This window comes from Pyrgilauda ruficollis, unplaced genomic scaffold, assembly GCF_017590135.1.
Source record: "Pyrgilauda ruficollis isolate IOZ18807 unplaced genomic scaffold, ASM1759013v1 scaffold80, whole genome shotgun sequence".
NCBI classification, from domain to species: Eukaryota; Metazoa; Chordata; class Aves; order Passeriformes; family Passeridae; genus Pyrgilauda; species Pyrgilauda ruficollis.
The window spans coordinates 658,586-680,168 of record NW_024529933.1 but is presented as its reverse complement, the minus strand read 5'-3'; the positions used below and the strand labels follow the sequence as shown (position 1 = coordinate 680,168).

Genomic DNA, 21,583 nt, shown 5'->3' with positions numbered 1-21,583 from the left:
CCCCCGGCGCGCTCGCGCGCGCCCGTCCCGCTCGGCCAACGGGAGCCGCCGCTCGACCGGGAGGGCGGTGCCGCGGCCGCGCCCCGCCCCGCGCGGCCGGAAGAATCCGCTCCCGGAAGTTCCGGCGCTGCCGCCGCTTTGCGGGATAAACAGTAATGGCGGAGGCGGTGGCGGCGCTGGAGACAACGGCGGGCGCGGCCCTGGGGTCACCCGCGGCGGCAGCGGGAGCGGCGGCCGTCGCCTTCGACTTCGCGGCCGTGCCGCCGCCATCCGCGGGGCCTGGGGGAGGCGGTTGGACCAAGCAGGTCACCTGCAGGTACGCGCCGTCCGCGGGGGGTGGGGAGGGGGAGGGAAGCGAGCGGGCGCGGCCGCCCTTCCTTGTCCTTCTTTTCCTTTCCTTTCCCTTCCCTTCTCCCCGCACTGCCCCCCCTGCCCCGGGGCCTTTGCTACCGGCGGAGGTGGCGCGGCCGCGGCGCCGGCAGCCGGGCCCGCCGGTGGGGGCGGTGCGGCCCGCGGCCTTTCTCCAGCCGCGGCCTCGTGCGAGGGTGTTCCCTGCGGCCTAGCGCCTGCGGCGGCGGCGCCGGGCCGGGGCGCCGGGGGCGTTCCCGCCGCCTCAGCGGGAGCCGTGGGCCGCTCGTTATTGTGCGGGAACAGGCCCGCAGTGCTCGGCGCGAAGAACGCCGTGTGAAAGGAAGTCCTGCAGCCGCGTTCCGCAAAGCGCGACAAAGCAGGAAACGCGACGTAATTTAAATTGTTGTGCGTTTCAATCGAAATTTAAAACTGGGGGTTAACTCGGGATTGATATAGCGAAAGTTATTTATTAAAGCGGAAAACAGGAATAGGTTGTGACATGTTACAGAATGTGCGAAGTGGCCCTGCCTGTGTCACATAGAGGTTCTGTGTGCTGCGTCATTTCCTATCCGTGTTTTCCTTTGAGCTATATTTCTGATAAATCTTCTCTCTGGGGTTATGCAAGCCGTCCTGCGTGTTTTTAAGCTTGCCAGATGGACTATTTTTAAACCTACAATGCTGGTCGGTTGGCAGGCAGAAAGGAAGTTAAAACAGTTTTGTGAACGTAGACACATATTAGTTAATATAAAAGCAAGTAATAATCCAAGATTAAAATCGATGAGCGTCTCCTGATTTTTAAGATTTTATTTATTTAATAAATTAAATTACATTTAACGTGTTTGTGGACAAATAAATTCTAAGTCACTAGGAAGCAAAAAGGAACATCCCTTTGTTAGGAAAGAAGAGGCTCCAGATCTTGATTGGGTTCTTTAGAATCTCTTCTGCTTGCTGTTTTCCCCATTTGTTTCACCGGCAGATTGCAGCAGCAGCGTGAGGAGCGGCTGCTCGGCTTTTGCAGGGAGCTCGCTGGCTCTGTCTGTTCGGCGTGCCCCGCGGTGTTTAAAGCGTCCCTGCTCGCTGTTGCTGCACATCAGTTTTGGCTGGTGCCTAGCTAACTGCTCCCCTTCGAGAAGCTCCGTTCAGCAGCGCTCTGTGGGGGGGCTCCTGCGGGCAGAGCGTTTTGCCTGTGAATCCCCGGGTTAATGTTTGATGCCAGTAATGAGGAAATGACCGGGAACCGTGCTTAGCTCAGCTTTAACTGAGACTGAGTAAGGTCAGTGCTCTCTCTATTTAAGTTTGCCTCGTAATTTCTGAAGATCGAAAAGCTCAATTAGGCAAATTGGATTCGTGAGACAGCAATGGAATAGGCACAGATGCAGGATCGATTTATTGAAGACAGCGACTGCATAGTACAGAAGCAGTCAAGTTCATCAGTGCCCTGCAGTGCAGAGAGTCGAGGGAATATATTTATATTTAAACACTCAGGCCGAATGAGAAGCTAAAGCTACTCTTTTGTAATGTCCTTTAATTTGAGATTAAACAATGGGATCTTGGCCTTGGATCTAATGAACATGTCCATTCTTTGTTCTCTTTGCCTAATCCTGCTAGTTATCCCATTGCTTGCTTTATTAATTTTTATGGGACCTTTCAAATTGGAGGGAGAATAGCTTTACTCAGGCTTTAAAGTGAAATTAGCAATTTCGACTTGCCCTTCTAAGAACCTATGATAAAAGTTTTGGATTTTTGTGTTTGGTTGCGATAGGATATATTCATATTTAGGAAGATATGTTTCTTACTATTAAATTTTGGTTTTATGAGTGAGCTGGAGGATTTAACAGTGAGATGAAGAAGTTAAATTTCAAAATGCAGGGGTTTAGTGTAGGAGGTAGAGCTGTTTCTGTTTGGGTAACACTGTACAATTTTTTTTTTTGTTTTTTTGTTCACAGGCATTTTTAGTTGAATCATCATAGGGGTGACAGTAAATGCTGCCTGAAAAACTTTTGGGCGACAGTCCCTTCAGTATAAGGAGCTAGAACATGATGGCTGGTGCAGAAATGCTGCTGTTTTATGGAAACTGGGAGGCTTAAAATTGGTACCATAAGTTCTTACTGTTCCTTTGAATATCTGATATGATAAATAGATTGGTTAATGAGTTTTAATATACCAGTGTGATATCCTTGGGATGGATGATTAATATCTCAGAGTGAGAGACACTATGACTAAGAAGAAGGACTTTGGTTTCTCCTATGCATACAGTTTTGCTGATGTTACCCTTCTGTTTTTCTTGCAGCTAAAGTTTAGATGTCTCAGGGTGAAATATGGGAAATTATGTTCTTATGTTCCCTGAGAGACTATGAAAAAGGTTATTTTTTTTTTTTTTTTTTTACTTTTGTGGTTTAGCAGTTTTCAAGGCTTGTCTTTTGTAAAAAATTTATAGTATTTTAATCTGGAATAAATGGCAGGGGAACAAAGCTAATTCAGAACTTGTTTATTAGTATGATTTTTTTCTTATTGATACATTTGAAATAAAAAAAAGAATGGATGTCCTTACCAAGCTCCTCAGTCCTTCCAGTTCAGATGGCGACATGGTTTTATTGAGCAGTCCTATAGCCAGTCTTTTTTTTCCAAAGGCTTGACACAGTTTGTTCCGTGCTTGTGTTTTCCAGGTGTCATGGGACATTAAAAGTCATCAGGCTGATGTAAACAAATTGCATTTCTTTTTTGTTTTAGAATTGAGTGTAAATAAAACCCATAGCAACTAAGTGCTGTACTTTGAGATCTGTCTATGTCTTTGTACCTTAGCTGTTCTTCCTGAAAACCTGGGTCAGGTATTTTTTTCTTTTCATGTGAAGAGTGTGCATCAGTAAAGTCAGGCTCCTTAATTCCATGCAGGACACAAACCTTCTGACAGCCTCCCTGGATTGCCCCTTTCACAGCTGCTCTGGTCTGCATCCCCTGGTAACTTCTGAAGGAGGTTATGGAGAAGAGACAATGAGCTAAATGTTGTAAAGATCAACTTTTTCTTTTTTTTCCCCTTCTACTAACTCCGGCAGAATGTCATTGGCAAGTAATGTGGCTGAACACCCAGGAGCTGTGCTAGAGCAGCATGCTTAGCCTCTTTCCTGCTGCCTTCTTCACGGGAATTCTCAGTATCTGTATGGCACCTGAAGAAGCTAATGGCTGCAGATGGATGTTATCCTGAGCTTCCCCATCTGCTAGTCATGACAGTGTCTTGGGTTTTGAAGGAGGTTTGCTGTTGGCTGTAACATTCTAATTTAGCTGAACCAGTAGTTTGATAAAACAAATTAGCATTACCTGAAAGCAGAATCCTGAAGTAAAGAACAGAATACATCTGAATAAAGAAATGCATTGCAAGCTTCCAAAGCTGTAGAAGGAAGCTTTGCCTATTGAGAAATACCCATGAAAATCAGGATATGCTCTTTTGATCAAGGCATTCATAACTAGACATGTGTTGAACCTTTTTCAGTGATAAAATGCCAGTGCAGGCAATTACTCATTTTGTCTAGTTGCTCCATTTGTTGGTGTCACTCATGTTTTCTACAATCATACAGTGAACTGAACTGGGGAAGTCATTAGGGCTTGGACAGTGATGACTTCTCTAGTCTGGCTCCTCAAGCAGCTTAACCAAATTATACTTGTATATTTGAATTGGAAAGACAGAGAGCACTGCCACAGTAAGTGCTTTTTTCAATGACAGCATCACAGAAGCTCAGAGAAAATCCAATTATATACTTGTCTTGATCTAGTTTTATCTTTTCAGGTGAAATTACATGTGTTTTCTCATTACTTGACCAAATGCAAATTTCAGATGTCCTTCTATGTGTCTGTGTGTAAGGCAGATAACTCATATATTTCTCAGTGTTAAGGGTGCTTTTTCCCTATAACCAGAATGAAGAGGCTGGTATTGCTGTTGAGTAGGGTTAAATTGAATACTCTGTGTAAGTAAAGATGCTCTCCAAAATAAATTTCATTGTCTTACCCTAAAAATAATGCACTCTATTTTTTTGACTTGGCCAAAGTGTTTTAGCCAAACACTGCAATGTGATATGTAAAGTGTTACATTCTTTGTGACCTTAAAGTAAAAATCTTACCTCTTGTTGAGGGGGAGGGTTGTGGAAGAAGTTGGGGTGTAATCCTAAGAGAAATACATTTTTTTCCCCTCCCACTCCAGCCTTCTTGTTCAAATAATGCTGAGTTTGCTGCATAGGATTGAAGGCCTTTAAGAGTGATGTATAAATTAGAGCCTGGAGTGTTTCATGTTTATTTTTTGCCCTTTATAGCCTACCATTTCAATATAATAAATTGTGACAACTTTCAGAATTACATAGAATCTGGATTTGCTGAGGATTTTCTGATGTAAACTGGGAAGGGAGGGAGGGAGGGAGGGAGGGGGTTTGGAGCTTCATTTTCCCATCATGCTGTGGGAGAGTCTGATTTTGGGGCTTATCATAAGTCATGTTGGCTAAATAGTTTCTATCAGATGTCCTCACTTCAGGCAGGAGCTTTTCTGTCAGTCACTTATTTCAGCTGTAGTGGTGTCTCAACACTTGGCTGGCTCAAGGAGCAGTGGCTGTGCAGACTGGCTGGGCAGTGATCTGATCCAGATTAAAAATAACCATGGAGGCAGCAAAAGGAATGTCAGGTTCCATTGCAGCCATTTCCTGGTCTGTGCCAGCCAGTGGCTGTGAAGTTGCTGCCCCAGCACTTGGGGGAAGTGATGCTGTGTGGAAATACGCAAAGGGTGGACATAACACTTGTTAAAGAACAAACCTTAAGCAATCTGAAATATTTTTTTTACCCTTTCAGTGTGACTCCCATTTTGTAAAAGCAATCAAGCCAGAAATTCCAGTTAGATTCTAGTTGCATGACTTCATGGGTGGTTAGGTTTGTTTTTGATTTTGTTAGGGGGGCTTTTTTTGTTTGTTTGGGGAAGAGGGGATGTTAAGTATGGGCATTTTTTTTGGTTGGGTGTTGGTTTTTTCCTTTTGACATGGGTCTTCATTGGTGGTTTATGCTGTTGGGTGGGTGAGTGACTTTTAGGGGGTTTTGTGTGTTTTTTTGTTCACAGTGGAGATTGCTGGTTGTATAGCAGGGATGGGCCTTGTTCTGTTTTTGTAACACACTGTTCCTGCTGGCTTAGCTGTTTGTGCCTCCACCTGACCCTGCAGACCTCATCTGGGTCTTCTACTGCTTGTTTTTTAGGTAGGATCACTTTTCTTACATGGTCAATTTGTCTGCAGGGTACAGACAGGTGGTTTGGAGTGCGAATTGGAGCCTCATGGCAAGTGTCAGCTTGCGTTCTATTAAGCTAGTTAAGATTTTTTTTTTTATTCTTGGTATGTTGAATACACCACTGGTATTTCATATGGATGGTTATCAGCTCTCTAAACACTCAACCTCAGGTTTTAATATTTCCCTAAAACTGGATTGCAGATGTAGCTCTACTTATGTCATTTTAGTGCATTGTTCACTGGCTTTATCTGACTTCTTAAAAATACAGTAGACTAAATATTTGTGTAGAAGTGTATGCAGTTCAACATCTTATCACCTTTCCTGGCCAGGAATATCAGCTTGAGTGTACTGTTCTGGAAGAGCTGTCCTAATCTTAGTTGTGACTGCTGAAAGATGATCCCCGTCTATTTTGCTGGCTGTGAGGCTGCACTCAGCTGCTTGGAGGGCCTGATTCTGCTGGCTCTGCAAAGTGCTGGAAGTGTGCAACAGGAGGAGGGCAGGACTGCCCCATTCAGCAGCAACGTGGGCTTAGACGGGTATTATCTGCTTCTCAGCCTTGCCTAAGGTAGTGTTTTGTATGAGACCTAAATCCTCACATATTTTCTTGTTTACTAGCTCTTCCTATTTCCAGTGGGTTCAGAGTTTGCAGCTTGTTATCTGGAGGCAGTGCGGCTTCTTTCTAAATTGAAGTGTTGGTAAACATTTATGGACTCAGTTTTTACACAGTTTTTTTTTTTTTTTTGTGGTGGTTTTTTTTTGGGGTTTTTTTTTGGGTTTTTTTTTTTTTTTTTTTAATTTTTCCTTTTTTCCTTGGCTAATACTTATATGTGGATTGGGAAAGGTGTACTTAAACTTTTCAGTTGTAGTTTTGAACATACTGAATCTGAACAGTTACAGTGCATTGAATTTCTAGAGGCTTGTTCTTCTAGGTTAAAATTGAAAAATTCTTGGAAACCACTCTACAGTTCTCTTGAATAACTGAATTGAAGATGCTGAATTGAAGGTGCTACTTGACATGCTAAAATTGATCAAACTGTCCTCAAAAGCTTTGAAACTGTCCAAGTTTTCAAGACAAGCAGCACAATATTGAAGCGGGGTGCTTTGATTTATTTGGCTCCTTTCGCAGGAACTAATGTGTGTGTTTTGTCAGATGTAATTATCCATCACAAACATGATTTTCGTTCTTGGAGAGGAAATCACATTTGATTGAATGATTTATGAATCTAGAATAGATTTAAAACCTTGGGTGATTTAGGGTGTGTCTGGATTTGAGTCTTATATCCATTGCTGGGTTTCTGTAAGGTTTTTGCTGGTGTCAGGACACAGGGGCTACAAGTAAAACTTTCTGCCAATCTACTTGGTCCAAGACTCTTTCCTCTTAGTGTCACAGCCCAGGATAACTTTGCTTTTACACGTTTGTGTTTTTTCCCCAGGCTTTTGTAAGAGCAAGTCCCTAAATGTGCAGCACAGTTCACTGGAGTAGCTGAGGCTTCATCTTTCCTCAAATGTTCTTATTTTTATGGTTATACTGGGGCAGGGTCCCATGAGTCTTTAGTGCTGTTGTTAATACAGCATACCTTGATTTATAGAATAATAAGATCATCCAAATATTTTTGCAGCTTCAGTACTTCTCCTTAACACCATTATCTTTTCTCACAGATACTTCATGCATGGAGTCTGCAAGGAAGGAGACAACTGCCGCTACTCCCATGACCTCTCCACCAGTCAGTCTGCCATGGTGTGCAGGTATTACCAGCGAGGATGCTGTGCTTATGGAGATCATTGCAGGTAAAGAAATGCCCCATGCAATCCTGCAGAAAGCTTTGCAGTCTGAATCCTTGTGTAGAGAGCTCAGGGAAAGACAGTAAATCTTAGTGCTTTCCTTTTCCATTCCAACTTCAGGTATTTTTAAAAATAGCTTTTCACTGACTCTCTTGTCTTGCTAAATACCAGTGTTTGCTATGCAAAAAAATGAGCAAAGGCAAGGTGATAACGGTTTTCATAAAAGTGATAGTTGTCAGTACGGGGAGTTTTCTTATTTTTTAATAATAACATTATTAGATTAATTGAAATCTGAGATTGCATTCAGACTAGCTGAGTGGATGAAAATTAGTTACTCTTTTAAGTGATCATAAAAGCCTGAACAGGTAAGAATTTATTTTCTTTGTGTTTTTTCTTGAGGAATTGTACGCTGACACTGGAACTACCATTTTGGGAAAGTAACTAGAGTTTGTCATATAAGTTCTAAGATGTTGCCTGTACAAAACAGCTTTATGAAAACATACTACGAATTGATCGATACCCCTGAAATTACAATAAAAAAGAAATTGTGAAGAAGAAAAACAGATACTTTCCTAGTGGAGCAAAGCTTTACAAGGGCTTAGGAATGTTTCATAATCCATTTTATTAAAACTTACCAGCAGTTTTAACATTCTTTCTTATTGCAGTTGTAATTAGCAATTAAACATTTGCATCATTATTTTATATGGTAGCTCATAGTTAGCTTTGCTTTCATGTTTCATAAAGGGGTACTATATGTAGTAAAGATAACAGAGGATGCTTCTCTGTAGTCTTCTATCTGCCAGTGTGTTTTTTTGATTGTGTAGATCAGTGGTCTTCCAACTTTGGATCATGCACCCCATCAGTTCAATATTTTTGAGTTCCCACCAACATACACATTAATTTATAATTTATATATATGTGTCTAGATCTACTACTGTACTGATGTTATGTACATTATAAAACATAACCCAGAACCTGAATTTTTAAAAAGGTATATTAAAAGTGAAATGAAAAATATTTAATGAATATTTTGTAAACAGTCCAAAGCAATTTTTATTGTCACTAAAAGCCTGATTTGTAATAATATTTTTTTACTGACAGTAATGTTGATTCAGTGGGCTTTTTTATTATTTAAAATCTCAGTGTAGCATTTTGTGATACAAAATTTTGGTTATTTGAAGGTCTTGTTCGAAGTTCAGTTTATTTCAGTCCTTGGTTTTAATGGTAGTCATAGCTGAAAAAGATCTTTCACAAAGATACACACATCCAAAAGGAAGTGTACTGTTGGCTGCAGGTACTAATGTGTAATAAATTTAGCTGGCAAGTTTCCACCTTCTCTGATGTCAATCAGCTGTTAGTGCAGATTAACTGGAAGGTGTTGTATTTTTATATTTTTAGCAAATGGGTCCAACATACACTGGAATTCTGATTTTGAAAGATTTTTAAACATGTTAGAGAAATCTCTTTCCAAGTTTCTTAAGTGTGCAAGATATGAAAGGGTTTTTGTAGTTGACACACTTGGGTAGTTCTTGGCAATAAAATCACATAATGATGGAAATACTTCATTTTCAAAGTGTTGTCTCCGTACTACAAATTGCAGCGGCAGCTGGCCTCGAAGGAGAAAGCAATTGATGCTTCGGGATGTCCCTGCTAGCTGTGGCCAGCACCACTAGCAGCACTGGGGCACTCTCCCGTTCCTTGCTCCGGTCAGGAGGGTGCCTGAGGCTTTCACCTCGAGGGATGAGGGTCAGTGAGGAAGGGGCTGCTACCCAGCAGGAGATAAAGAGACGGACTCCAGCTGTAGCAAAATCCGGGTTTATTGGCTCCAGGGGGACTGACAGCTGAAGACCCCAAACTGGGGCCTGACGCCAACTTTTACGGAGGGGAGGATACAGAGGTGGAGTCTGGTCTTCAACTAATCAGAGAAAAGGTGGGAGTGGGGTGAGGGTGACTGATAGAGCAGAATAACCAATAGGGAAAAGCGTGGGGAGGGGCCCTGGCCCGTGAACTAATCACTCGATGCCCTGGCTGGAAGATTCTATAGGAAAAGGATGGGTCGCTGAGTGATGGACAGGGCACTAGGGAGGGACTAAGGAACAGATACCTAGGTTGCCAAGGGGAACGGGGAGGAGAAAACTGGATTGACAGGGTGAGCGAGGGAAGAGAGAACCAGGGCAGAACCACTACAAACAAGGGGGTACATGGAACAAACCAATTTACAACTTAACAGTGCTAAAGCATACAAAACACACTACAACAACAAATTTCCTTCAAAAAGTCATTATCTGTTCGTAGAATGACTTTATCTTGGAGAAACAGTTGGAATGTGGTTGGGTTTGGTTGATTTGGGTTTGTTGGTTTGTTTTTTTTTTTTTTTTTTTAATATCTGCTCAGCAGCATACTGCTGGCACTGACTTGTCATCACAGAAAAAGGTAGCGAATTTGCAGCACTTGTCTTTGTGAAATAAACATGCATAACTCATCCATGACAATTTTTAAGTGTTTTGCCATGAGATAATCAGCAAACATCTGTGTGATACAGAAGATTTTCATGGTAGCTCTCCACCTCATAACTGCAGTGAGCATTTGACTATTTAAAGGTCTATATTGATGACATTTTCTAGTGTCACTTGGCTGCTTCTGAATCCATCTTTACTACAATATCTTGCCTGTGAATGATGCTGCGGTGAATTTCTGGTGGGGTGCTAGTCCTGTATCCTTACCCTGCAATCTCTTCTTGTGGTCAGAGCAGCTGCTGCTTCAGTGGTTTTACTTGCACAGTTTTTTTCCATAAAGCATTGGTTTTATTAAAGTAATTGTATGCTATTGAGAAGATACTTCGTCCAGTGAATCTTTGTCTTTGTTAAGGAAGTAATTTGTTGAGAAAGTTTCTCTACTGGTACATCTTTTCTTTGGTGTCTCACAAAAAGTAGTTCATATTGAAACAGAATCTAGCAAGTGTCATAAGCTGAGATGTGAAAAACATATGTACTTTTCCTTCTGCCATGCAAACTTCCCACTCTGCACAATTTATTCTACTGCTTGTTTCTTCAAATTCTAGCAGTGTTTTCTATGCATTTCCCAACAGTATTTGCTGACAAAGGAATGCATTCTACTTTGTCACCATACTGTTTTCCATGAGTTATTTCAGTCATTTTTACCACAGCAGGAAGACAGAGTGGTCCAGTGGTGTACGGCTTTTTGTCTTTCATTGTTATGTAACAAGCCTCAAAAGAGGTTTAGAAACCCTTACTGTAAAGTTCTGCAGAGTACTGGATTGAGTAGCACATTACTTGAAACACCTTGGAAAAAAATGTGGAGGTTTGTCTTTGTATTCCAGATGTTCTGATTTTCAATGCCTTGCTAATTGAGATGGCTTCATCCTTTCAGTAGCTAATATCTCAAGGTACAGCATACAGTGAGGGCATGGTTCTTCATTAATAATAGTCAGTGTAAATCCGTATTTCAGATTGCCTTCTTGGTAATCTTGATCTCTTCTGTGGTTCCCATCCCCCTGAGTTCAAGAGCTGATTAGGTTGGCATTGTTTTGCTTCATAGTGTGGCTGATGAGGAGCTGGTAGTAGGAATAGAACTGCTAGCTCTGACATTTTCTTGTTGGCTTTTGCTGGCATTATCAATGCTGTCTTCAGCCCACAGCTGATCTTTTCAAGACACTTGTTCACTTTGTCAGGGCTGGTTTAGGTAAAACAAGATCAGATAATCTGTTGATCCATTAACTGGGCACTAGGAAAGTTCAATATGTCACAATGTGCTGAAAGTGAGCAGACAAGGGGATGCCACTGTCAACCCATTGGGTGATGGAACACCTTCTCCTTCAGGGCACCTCACAGGTACCGCACGTGGGCTCTCTGACGTATGGACTGTGAGAACACTGCCATCAACATGTATCTTAATAGTAATAGTAGTAATTTATTGTATTTTTAAGAGGGAAAAAAATCCACTAAGTTCTAGTATTTTCTTCCTTCACCCCATTGGGTTGCTTTGGGCACCTAGTATGCACACTCTTTGGAGGCCACAGGTGTAGAGATCTGAAGGCTAGAATTTTAAATTTGTACTCCTACTTTGTAGGAGTAGGATTTTCAAGCTGACATTTGGTTAGGAGCACGTCTTTAATATGCAAGAATTGTGACACTTCTTTGTTTTTAATCTGGCACAAGCTAAGTGAATCACAGTCACTTCAAACTTCTGTATGATCTCAAAAAATTCCTTCCTGTTGTCCTTGAAATTAGTCAGCAAATATCTAAGGCTACAATAGTATATTTGTAATTTATTTTCCCCATGTACTCTCCTAGTTGCTGGAAGACAGATTTTTGAGGGAAATGGTGCCTTCCTGTTTATTGTGGATGGTAGGGTTAAAAGGGTTCTGATTATCATTTTCCACAATAAGCTGAAATAGGAACAAGCACTCAAATTCAGTGTAAAATCTGCATGAGGCAAGATGCTGAGACACAGGAAAAGAATAATTTTTGTTGGTGGGGAATCTCTGAGTCTGTGCCAGCTGAGGCCAGGTTGCCCAAGGCATTGTCCAGCTTCTGCAAGCATGAAGATTGTGCACCCATTCTAGTGTTTAACTCCTCTTAGAACAATTTTTTTTCCTAATTTTCATAACTGTAACTTCCCAGTTTGGACTGGTGTCCTGTTACTGCACCTGTTAGAAGACTGGCTGATAGTTCCTGTGGCTCCTGTTCCTGTGAGGTAGTTGGAGACAGCTGTGTCTGTCCTGAACTGGATAAACTGGCTCATATATATAAAGCTGGATAAACTCATTTTTCTAATTCAGCAATACTACACATGTGTAATAGGTAACTGACCTCTTTGGGACATATTTGAAGATTGTTCTGTGTGTAAGAACTTTGCTCTTTTTTTCTCCAAAATTTCAGAGTACCTTGTGTTTTCTTGAACAATGGCTGACAGATTGCACAAGTGGAAACATTTTTCTATAAAGGGTCATCAGTGAGTTTCTCATTCTAGCCATTTCTGGGTCCTTCTTCCAAACAGCATGTTCACATCTTCATTAGTTTGTTTTCAGTACATGGGGCTGCTGTCTGGAGGTACTTCTTTGTGGAAAGTTGACATGATGTGTTTTAACTTTTAGGTATGAACATACCAAGCCACTAATACAGGAAGAAGTGACTGATGTTAACCCAGAGGCAGAAATCTATCCATCAGTGTCCTCAGAGTTTGCATCGCTCCCTGAAACAGTTGAAGAATTTATTGCTGAGATAGAAGATGAAAATACAGATCTGGCAGCAGCAGGAGTAGGGGCTGAAGACTGGGTGAATGCAGTGGAGTTTGTCCCTGGGCAGCCATACTGTGGACGTGGTAAGCTGATCATGGGATAACAGTGAATTTCCATCATGGCTCAACAGTTTCTGTGTAGTGCATTTATTTTAATGCATTTGAGTACAGCTATTCATACTTATTGATCAGTTCAAATGAGCTTGGGTTTTCCAGTGTGAATAGCTGGACTGACTGTTTCATTCTGAAACCAGGTATATTTCAGGTCAGTCTCTGCATGACTGGCTTTCTCTTACTATGTTTCTGAATGACTTGAGAATGTCCTTTGAAGTTTAGTTTGCATATGGGATGGGAGAGGAAATTACTGGTGATAAAATTGATATTACTACTCTGGAGAGATAATCTGCCTTTGTATTTTGCGTTGGCTGATTTGGTTTGGGGTGGTTTTGCAGTCTTTCAAAGGTTTTTTGGTGAAGTTACGAATTCTTGCAGAAAGAATTGAAGCCTAATGCTTACTTTTGTGAATCCCATGGCCAGAGGCTGAAAATGATTTTTTCTACTTAGTTTTCTTGAACTCAGCTTTCTAATACTGTGACAGCTCACGATGAGAATGAGACTGAAGAAACTTATCAAATAGGACCACACTATTTGAGTAGCATACTTCTTACCTGTTTTTCCTGCCAAAATGTAACAAGTCTTCAAACTGAAGTGAAAAGTAGGCTGAAGGTGGTGTTCACTTTAACATAATTTCTAATACTTGTCTCTCTAAGGCATGAGGAGGCTATCAGTACTTAAATGTTTGAATTCAAAATGGACACCTTGCATCTAGAAGAATTTGAAAATGTCGTAGAGTGTTCAGATTATACTGCTTTGTCTCCATGGTGCTGCTCAGATTCTCAGATTTGGAAAGAGAATGACCTTCTCAGTATTACAGGGTGCTGCTTGGAGTGTCCTGCCATCCTGTTTGAGGAGAGTGAAGAGGAATGGTCAAGTGACACAAACTGTTTGCTAATGTTGTTGAGAAGTTTGATTATGGAATTGTGTAACAGATCTGTGAATTTGAGTATAACCTAAAGGAGTGAAAACTTGACCGCTACCTGTGAAAGTGCCACCTTACTGTCATGAAAGATAGAGCTTCTGTGCTTGTTGAGACAAAGGATTTTTTAAAATATTTTAATCAGAATATAATATTTAGATTGGAAGGAATCTCTGGATTTCATCTAGTTAATTTCCTGCTTAAAGGTTGCCAGGGGCTTTGTTTAGTTGAATCTCTATCCTCAGAGATGTTCAAAGGGCTATAACCTCTGGGTATCCTTTGTGGTGTTCAGCTTCTTTCACAACTAGTATGTAATTGGGTTTTTCCTTGCCTCAGCTTGTCTTCTGTCTCTCATCATTTGCACATCTGAGAAGAGTCAGTCTCTCTTCTTGGGAGTCAACCCCATTAATGACTGGCTGGCCCTCCACTGGAATAAATTCATTGCTAGTTTGGACAGCCAGAGATCTTTTAAATACACACAGTCCTTACAGAAGAGCTGGTGCTTCTTCCTGAAGTCTAAGTCACTACACTGTTTACTTAGTATTACCAAAGCAATTTTTTTTTCTAGGCGTTAGGCGTACTTTTCATGCAAAAATGTGCAAGATTAAGTTAAATAGCATTCTCTTCTGTGAATCTTGTTGTGTTTTATAGCTTTTGAAATTTGATGTAAACATACTCATCTGTTTCTGTTCTGAACAGTGCTGCATGATGCTAATTCCCATGGTGACTTTATTAAAAAAAACTTCACATTTCTGAAGCAACTGTCTTTATTAAGCTACAGAAATTAAAATGCATGCAGTGTGTTCTATAGTGTATGCCTTAAAGCAGATTATTCTTGTCAAATTGCTGGAGAAATGTACAGATACTTGGAAAGCACAAAATGAAATCTATTTGTCAAGGTTCTGTAGAAGCCTGTGTGTTTAAAATTTTCTTTAAAATGATAAAGATTCAAGGGTGGCAGTTTAACCATGCATAGCTGGGACTATAATGCTCACCTTTTACCACGATTCTCTGATTTGGAACTAAACCTGGTATCTTGAAGATGACTTCAGGACCTAGCAGAGAAGATGGTGGTGATTCTTCAAGTATTCACTTGTACAGATGTGCCACATTTCCATACTTGTTCTGCAGTAATTGAGGAAGAGTAGAAAGGCAGAAATACAAGAAACAGTAAATTGGGTGTCTGTTTCCTGCTACTGAAAGATTGTGTTTAATGCTACGAAGTGCGTTCTAAGTGCAAGCAAGGTGGTGTGTGGATCAAAGTTAACAAACCGGTTTTTCCGCTAGTATGAATTTAACCCTGTTGACTGGGAAATGGGCAATGAGAAGGTGGGGATTGAGTCCACCTGCTGGTGAGCAGAGATTTGGAAACAGCAAACAATCACAGAGAACAAATGTTACTCTGAGGGATGTTGGATTTGTAACTGCTGAGGCAGTGAAGTCTTCTGAATTTTTCTAATTGTGGTTTCAAAGAGGAAGTAAAACTGTAGCTGTTACAGTGCAGAAGATAAAGAAAATACACATGCTGTCCCAGCCTCACAGTAAAGAGTTTCTTTATATAGCTAATCTAAACCCACCCTTTTTCAGGTTGAATTTTAGATTGAAACCGTTACCCCTTGTCTTACTACTTCATGCCTTTGTAAAAAGTCCCTCTTCACCTTTCTTGTAGGCCCCCTTCAGGTCCTGGAAGGCTGCAGTAAGGTCACCCCGGAGCCTTCTCTTCTCCAGGCCGAACAACCCCAGCTCTCTGAGCCTTTCCTCATAGGGGAGGTTTTCCATCCCTCTAACCATCTTCATGGCCCTCAACTAGGTAAAAAAATCTGTGACAACATTAACTTGAGCAAACAATGGCAAATGCAACAGTTGAGGGACTAAAAACTGAATGGTAGTTGTGATTTTTGTTATTTCTTATGGAAGTGGAGACCATGGACTTCAAATGGGAGGGCAAATGGGATTTCAATAAGTAAGTACATATTTTCTTGTTCTGCTGAGCTACTCAGGAGAGAATGTAGAGCCTAGTACATGGTTTCTTGTCACTTTTCTTGGTGCTAGATCACTAAAACTGATGGGGAAGAAGAACTAATGAACATAACTTTGGAAATCTCGGACTGAAAATGAGGAGATTGCTAGGTGACTTGTTACTCAGTTACTCACTTGCTTTGAAAAGTATGTTTCTAACAAACAGACTTCTCCAGGATCACTGAGTGACCACTACAGTCTGAGATGGTTCAAGAAGGAGACTTGATCTTGGGAGCTAATATTTTTCTACACTAAATTTCAATATTTGCTTATTCCTCAAAACTTAAGTTGCAGGGACATGTATTTTCTTTTTATTTTCCTAAACTAACAGAATGATACATGCCTGTTGTTATGTGTTTGCTCCATGGGGATGAAAACTGTGCAAGTTTGCAGCCTCTGATTAATTTTGAGGAGTCTGTCCTTCACTTTAACTGATCAAAGTATGCCTTTGGTAGTTCTTGCTTGCTTCTCCAAATCTAGTGCTTGAACAGCTTCTAAAAGTTACACTTTCTTACAGCATAGATGACTTGCTACTCTTGTAACAGCTTCTGGTTATGTAAATGAGCTCCAGCTGCTGTTCTTCCTGGTGTTTACTCTGAATACAGTAGTGCTTTATGTTTATTACACCTTCAGTTTCTCACTGACTGCTTTTGTCTTCTAATCCAGTCATCATCCTACTTATATAACAATCTCGGAAAGCTGACTTGTGGTGAGGCAGGCAAGCATGTGTTTGAGGTACAGGGAGAAGTGTTCAGCAGTGGCTTTCTAAAGGGGGAAGAGAAAAGATACAGATTTCAGTTCAGTTTAAGTTTAGGTGAGGGAATTTACTTAGGATTTTGCAAAACTGATAGCCATCTTAGAATGCAGTGATAATAGCCTGAATTTCAGTTTCATGTGTCTGGCTAATTGACCAGATAACTGTTTAGGACAGGTTTTTTTTGCAAATATGTAGGGTGGAGTTAGTTTGGGAGATGTGAACACCACTTTTCTATCAATCCTAGAGATGCATGGGAGTCCAGAAATGAAAGTTTGTTCAGGCTAAAGAACAGTGTGCTAATTAGCCTGCACATAAGGAATTGCTGATGTGGTATTGCCATACTAGCATTTTTTTATGCTGGATACACCTTTATTATTTCAGCTGTGTAATTTCTGGGGAAAAACTTTTAACTTTAGCTGATGTGAAAATTTTAAGTAAAGTGAAATTGGTGAAATTGATTCTAAAAGGAGTGAGAGATTTGTAGCCTTATTTAATGATTGCTGAACCAGAGTCTGTATTAAGCTGCTGATGACTAGTGCAATTTTTCTAGGTGGACTTAGCCTGTAAATGGATCTTCCCTGACCACTGAAACTTTGATAGCTTCAATCTTGTCTGGGTTGAAGGATGAAAAAATTGGTCTTGAAATTAATTGAGTGGGGAAGATAATTTAGTTCAGATTGAGGGTGTGTGAACTTGGACTGAAATGAACCTAGGTTGTTTCTATTATTCTGTTTGGGTAACCCTGAGTGTTCTTACTCCCGGTACTCAAAATCTGAATGTGCTGCTTACTGTTCTTAATTCTATTCCCAGCTGCTCCTTTCTGTGCTGAAGCACCCTTGCAGGAAATGGTGATTGAAGAAGAATACGAGAAGCAGCAGGCAGATGTGGAGATGAAGAAGGAGCTGTGCCCCTATGCTGCATTAGGAGAATGTCGTTATGGAGAAAACTGCGTGTATATCCATGGGGACGTGTGTGATATGTGTGGCCTGCAGGTCTTGCATCCCATTGATGCTGCACAGAGATCTCAGCACATAAAGGTAAGCAAACAACTGTCTGCTGTTTAACAGCTGTAAGTTATTGCTTCCTAGCTTCCCTCAATCACTTGTTACTAATTCCCTTTTATTTGAAGGTGTGTGCAGCTCAGGCAGTGAATGAAATTCCGGTTGTAAACTAGACAGTTTCCTGCCAGGGCCATACTCAAAAGCAGCTGGATTTCCTTATCTGTGTTGGGAAAACAGTCTGCTTAAAGATACTGCAGCTTTGTTCTTTGCCTAGTCAAAGTGGCAATCTTTTAGATTGCCTTTTCATGTTTAAAAGCAGTGTCTGAAGGAAGGAATTTGAACTCTGAATTGATTGTTCTCCAGTACTTAAATTTTTTTTGAGGATGAAGATTTTTTTTTCAGCTTAATCACAGTTCATGCATTATGCAAAACAGCAAATTGAGTTAAAAAACCTGCTTAGACCTCACCAGATGACCAGTCATCTCTGTAGTTGTTTTCTTTGTGTCTCCTTTTCAGTCTTGCATTGAAGCTCACGAGAAGGACATGGAGCTTTCCTTTGCCGTCCAGCGTAGTAAAGACATGGTGTGCGGGATCTGCATGGAGGTGGTGTATGAGAAGGCTAATCCTAGCGAGCGCCGCTTTGGGATCCTCTCCAACTGCAGCCACACTTACTGTCTCAAGTGCATCCGCAAGTGGAGGAGTGCTAAACAATTTGAGAGCAAGATTATAAAGTGAGGCACTTTCCCATTTCGATTGTGCTTTGTTACTGTGGAAGAACTTAGTAACTTGTGACAACTTGCAACAGACTTCCAGATGCAGACTGCACAGAGGCTGCATTTAATGCATACTAACTTCCGGTTTAGGAGTGAAGTAATTGTTAGGGATAACATTTACACTCTGATTTGGTTAATAAGTTTGCAAAACTCAATGGTAGTAAATAACTGTTGTTTATTTAGTAGCATATTGTCCAGTGGTTACTGTTCATGTCTTGGACACCCAGGCAGGAATCTGGAAACAGATTAACCAGTTCAGAATGTATTCATTACTGCCTTAGAGCATTACTCAGTTGGCAAAACATTTCTCCGTTTAAGGCTGTTCTAGAAAATACAAAGTTCCAATCAAATAAATATAGGAAAAATACCAAAATAAATTTATTTAATTCTAAAGAAAAAGGAGTCTGTGTGAAGTGTTTTTTCAAGCTTTTCTGAGACAAGCTGACCAGCTGCCATTGCCATTGAGTTCTTGAAGAGAATTTAGGTTATCTTCACTTATAAGAGAGTCTAGATTGAAAAGGTTGTACAGCAGGTATGTGAGTACAGTACCTCTTTAAAGATGGATATGTGCCATGGCTTGTTATATAGGAGAGAGAGCGCCCTGTAATGTGGAATTTTGCAGCACAGTCTGTTCGTTTCCCAGGTCCTGCCCAGAATGCCGGATCACGTCTAACTTTGTCATTCCAAGTGAGTACTGGGTGGAGGAGAAGGAAGAGAAGCAGAAACTCATTCAGAAATACAAGGAGGCAATGAGGTATGAGCAATGCAGCCTTTTATCAAATTGAGACTGCAGAGATAAAGACACATGTGGAGAAGAAGGGTGTTCATGTAAAGTCCCTTTTCACGCTTCCTTTCCACCACCACGTGTGAAGCATGTCTCTGCCTGTCTGCCCACAGATGCATGCACATGGTCCCAAAGTTATTCCTGTGTTCTTGCACCTCAGTCTTCCCCTTCTCTACACAAAGCACTGGTAGTGTAGCCATAAGGCAGTCCAAGCTCGTGCACTGCTCACCATTAGTCTCGCTCTGCATGCATCAGTCCACACACAGTGTAATGAATCATTTCTGCATGTAGGTCTTTCACTCACAAAATGCCTTCTGCTCCTAGTACCTGAGATCCTTGTGCAGGTAAATGCAATTCTGAAGTCTGATTGGGGTGTGCTGTCAGTAAGGGTTGCGATATTTTCCTTTCCAGCAACAAGCCATGCAGGTATTTTGATGAAGGCCGTGGGAGCTGTCCATTTGGAGGGAACTGTTTTTACAAGCATGAATATCCTGATGGCCGCCAAGAGGAGCCGCAAAGACCCAAAGTAGGAACCTCAAGTAGATACCGGGTTAGTGCTGCTGATTGTCCTTCCAACAGACAGAGAGCACAAGAGGGGTGTGCATTATGTCTTCTGTCTTGAGAAGAGGATAGGGAAATACTGACTTTTCTTTTTTCCACTTCTGATAGACCTCTGTAATGGTGAATTTGAAGGAAGCGGTGCGCTAAAGTTTGTGAATGCTGGAGGCCAAGATGGAAAGACTAAATTTAAAAAACTTTCTTACAACATACTGAAGTAAAAATGTTGGGTAGCAGTAATAGGGGTGTGTGTAAGGGTTAATTCTGCTAGAGGTCAGTATCTCCCTGAAAGAGAAATGTGATTTCTTGCATGTCAGAAAGTACACCAGGGGCATGTCAGCCTCTGGAAAGGCTCCTGCTTTGTACCACTGGGTCACCTGGGGAAATCCTTGTGTTCCATTTGCAGGCCCAGCGGAGGAACCGGTTCTGGGAGTTCATTGAGGAGCGAGAGAATGGTGATCCCTTTGAAACCGACGAGGATGAGGTGGTGACCTTTGAGCTTGGTGAGATGTTGCTTATGCTCTTGGCAGCCGGAGGTGATGATGAGCTAACGGATTCCGAGGATGAGTGGGACTTATTTCATGATGAGCTGGAAGATTATTATGATTTGGATCTATAGCACCTGTCAGTGGAGTGTGGACTGTTGTCTTGGCTTCAGGCAGTAGCTATTACCTGTGGTGTTGTGGCAGTGCCTGTGTTTCTCCTAGGCAGGCCGATCAATTCCAGGTGCTGTTGTAATAACTTCTACCCAGGGTCTGTCTCTTTCCTTCCCCTCCTTTCCCACCCCAGGAGTGTTGTTTTTCCTCTGTTTCAACAAATAACAATAAATAAATCTTTAAAATGTTAGTTTTTGTAAAAATAAATTTAACTGTCAGACAGTTAGCTTAGGTTTGTTGCTTCATCTGTGTACCCAACAGAGTTCACCCAGTTCCAGGGTTAAAGTGTTTACAGGACTTCCACACTCATTTTGAAGAGCCCAGATACAAAAATGAGCAGTGGCCATGCAGTGGGGATGTAAATTGGCTGATGGCCTTTATTCTGTCTTTGTACCAATATTTCTGATTTCAGGCCAGATACAAATATTCTTTCTGGAATCAGCTCCGTTCCAGCCCCCTCATGTACACGTCTTCATTTGTGACTTTTGGTCTCTGTTTACTTGCACATTACTATAACTACTGTGTAACCAGAACCAGGTGTGAACGTTCTGGATTTTTACTGTGTTTAGCATGAAAGGAAAATGTCTTTGTGAAAGGAGAACTCTCTATGTGTATATACAGATAAATGTAGAGTTGGACCTCAAGGATGGGGAGACTCTGTGTAAGTTAAAAATAACAAAACCATCTTTCACCCCCTCTTGGTGCATGAAGTCTTGCCTCCAATTGGACATGAAACTGGTCTAGTGGTCTCAGCCCAAACTGGGAAACGATCCTGACTATCGCTTAACTTGATAGATGGCACGCACTAATACACCAGCTCTCTTTCATGTGTACGATTAGGGTTGTCCAGGAGCAGAAATCCGGTTAGCCAAGGTGGGGTCAGAGGAACACCAGAGAGGACCCTTTAGCTTTATCGCTCTGTAAGTTTTAGAACTTCATGTAAACACTTAAGCCGTGAGCTTTGCTAGAAACTCGCTGTGCCTCCCAGCTGCTTCGAGGTACTTGTGCCTCTCTGCAGCTGAGTTGGGCAGGTTGCCTGGTAAAGCTGTTCAGTTTATGTGAGTTACTGCTTACAAAGGCAGTCGTGCAGTTTCTGGCTGTAATTTGCATTGAGAAATTACTTTGCCACCAAAGCCCCAGCACAGGAATTTTAACCTTGCATTACATTATTGCTGTTTTTTATTGACTTGTGGATGCCCCGTGATCTGTTCTCCTGCTGCTCTTGTCCCCTAGACTGCCTCTCCTTTCACTTTTAAATGGAATGAGAAATTGTTCTGAGGTCTATAACGTATTGTTTTGCAGCTGCCTTTTGTAAGAAGCACTTTTCCCAAATAAAAAAAGTAAAAAAAAAAAA

The 21,583-nt window shown here is 41.4% G+C and overlaps 1 protein-coding gene across 8 annotated transcripts; it reads left to right on the top strand.

Moving 5' to 3' along the window:
• Window positions 1-111: 111 nt before the first annotated feature.
• Window positions 112-21,583, top strand: MKRN1 (makorin ring finger protein 1). Of its 8 annotated transcripts, XR_005956851.1 has the most exons (10): window positions 112-316; window positions 7,264-7,392; window positions 12,503-12,729; window positions 15,351-15,491; window positions 17,268-17,494; window positions 17,975-18,189; window positions 18,875-18,985; window positions 19,427-19,565; window positions 19,685-19,846; window positions 19,980-20,120. XR_005956851.1 is itself a non-coding variant. In XM_041487485.1 (9 exons), exons 1-9 carry the CDS (start codon window positions 156-158, stop codon window positions 20,190-20,192), a joined length of 1,539 nt encoding a protein of 512 aa, XP_041343419.1. In that variant the 5' UTR covers window positions 113-155; the 3' UTR covers window positions 20,193-21,583. The 8 variants fall into 8 exon arrangements, 7 of the variants coding, with proteins under 7 accessions (XP_041343419.1, XP_041343422.1, XP_041343418.1 ...); XM_041487485.1 differs by lacking the exon at window positions 19,685-19,846 and having other exon boundaries at window positions 113-316; window positions 19,427-19,541; window positions 19,980-21,583; XM_041487484.1 differs by lacking the exon at window positions 19,685-19,846 and having other exon boundaries at window positions 114-316; window positions 19,980-21,583.

Coding starts and splice junctions, on each gene's coding strand:
- MKRN1 (XM_041487484.1), top strand. CDS start 156: ATGGCGGAGGCGGTGGCGGCGCTGGAGACAACGGCGGGCGCGGCCCTG. Junction 7,393..12,502: donor GCTTATGGAGATCATTGCAG/GTAAAGAAATGC, acceptor TTTAACTTTTAG/GTATGAACATACCAAGCCAC. Junction 17,495..17,974: donor AGAGATCTCAGCACATAAAG/GTAAGCAAACAA, acceptor TCTCCTTTTCAG/TCTTGCATTGAAGCTCACGA.